This window comes from Phytophthora parasitica (assembly GCF_000247585.1).
Source record: "Phytophthora parasitica INRA-310 unplaced genomic scaffold supercont2.160, whole genome shotgun sequence".
Lineage (NCBI taxonomy): Eukaryota > Oomycota > Peronosporomycetes > Peronosporales > Peronosporaceae > Phytophthora > Phytophthora nicotianae.
Genome location: NW_008649146.1, coordinates 44,370 through 45,524, shown reverse-complemented (window position 1 = coordinate 45,524; position 1,155 = coordinate 44,370). Strand labels below are relative to the sequence as shown.

Genomic DNA, 1,155 nt, shown 5'->3' with positions numbered 1-1,155 from the left:
TGGTCCTATCGAAGCGATAACAGCCGTCGGTATCGTGAGGCCTGTATCTGCCCATGATTTGATGTCAATCAGCATACTTCGATGGCGCTTGTTTTGGTCTCGCGACCCTCGCGCTCTGCGTGTAGGTGTCCTTGATCTTGCCGACCTACGCAAGACATTGCACGGCTGAGTTGTTATTCTAGTGGCATGCTCGCGCAGCGCCTGTTGCGTGTTTAGTCGGAATTCATTGTATCTGCCAGCATTATCGCTGGTGACTGCATGAGTGAGCGCATCTGACTGTCGACATTGACGCCTATCCGTGCTCTCTACAGGTGGTGGCAAGGTCTACACTGCGGTCGGATGTGCACCATGTTCTGCATTATTCACTCTGTAAATCAGCCAGCAGTACAGTTGAGTGTTTTTCATTGCTCAGACTGCGCTTCAAATGCCCCCATAGAATTGGAAAGCGTCAGTGGGTCGTACATAACACCTTCAATCTCGCTCAAACCCAAATTTTCAATGTTTTCTGCTTCTAATGCATCGTTCGCTACCCGCCGAATTGTAATGCGTGATTATTGCGCGGGCCTAACAAATCTATGTGCCAGATTTGGCATACCGGGACATGAAGCCCGGCATATTTAGTTGCCTTAATGACATGTAGGCACATGCCTGTCTTCTTCCAGCAGAGGCACATGCAAGTTCGGCTAGTAACATCCACGATCCATCCACTGACGGGTATGTTGAATCAGCATATTCTAGCGTAGGTTTTGGCTTTGTATGTACACGTGTTTTTTTTATTGAGAGTACTGGCATCAGGCTGTTCAAAGCACCTATCTCTTGTGCAGTGGTAGTTGGCGATGGGTTTGGTGCGACACGCACCAAAACTAAATTTTGATACCGCTGAACTAATTGAGCAGTCATCACCTTTTTGTTGTCGACTCTTCCGAAAGGGAACAGTAAGCGCTTAGACACTGTAGGCTGGTCACGAAATGGTTGCAGCGATAAAATATGCGCAATCCGCAACAAATCCAGGCGGACTACAAGTTCTACCGGGTTGGCGCGTTTACTGCCATTCACTAGTTTAAGCGTGTAGTGATACTGCTGCAGCGGATTGTTGGTAGCCGCATAGCCAGTGGGAGTAGCCACCATAAAAAGCGAACGCCCAAAATCCACTGT

General features: G+C 48.5%; 1 protein-coding gene across 1 annotated transcript; it reads right to left on the bottom strand.

Annotated features, from left to right (window-relative positions):
• Positions 1–358: 358 nt before the first annotated feature.
• PPTG_19723 (hypothetical protein) lies at positions 359–1,128 on the bottom strand (the record flags this gene model as incomplete). The annotated part of the gene is made up of 2 exons (XM_008918231.1): positions 359–367; positions 1,030–1,128. 2 exons carry the CDS (start codon positions 1,126–1,128, stop codon positions 359–361), a joined length of 108 nt encoding a protein of 35 aa, XP_008916479.1.
• Positions 1,129–1,155: the final 27 nt, after the last annotated feature.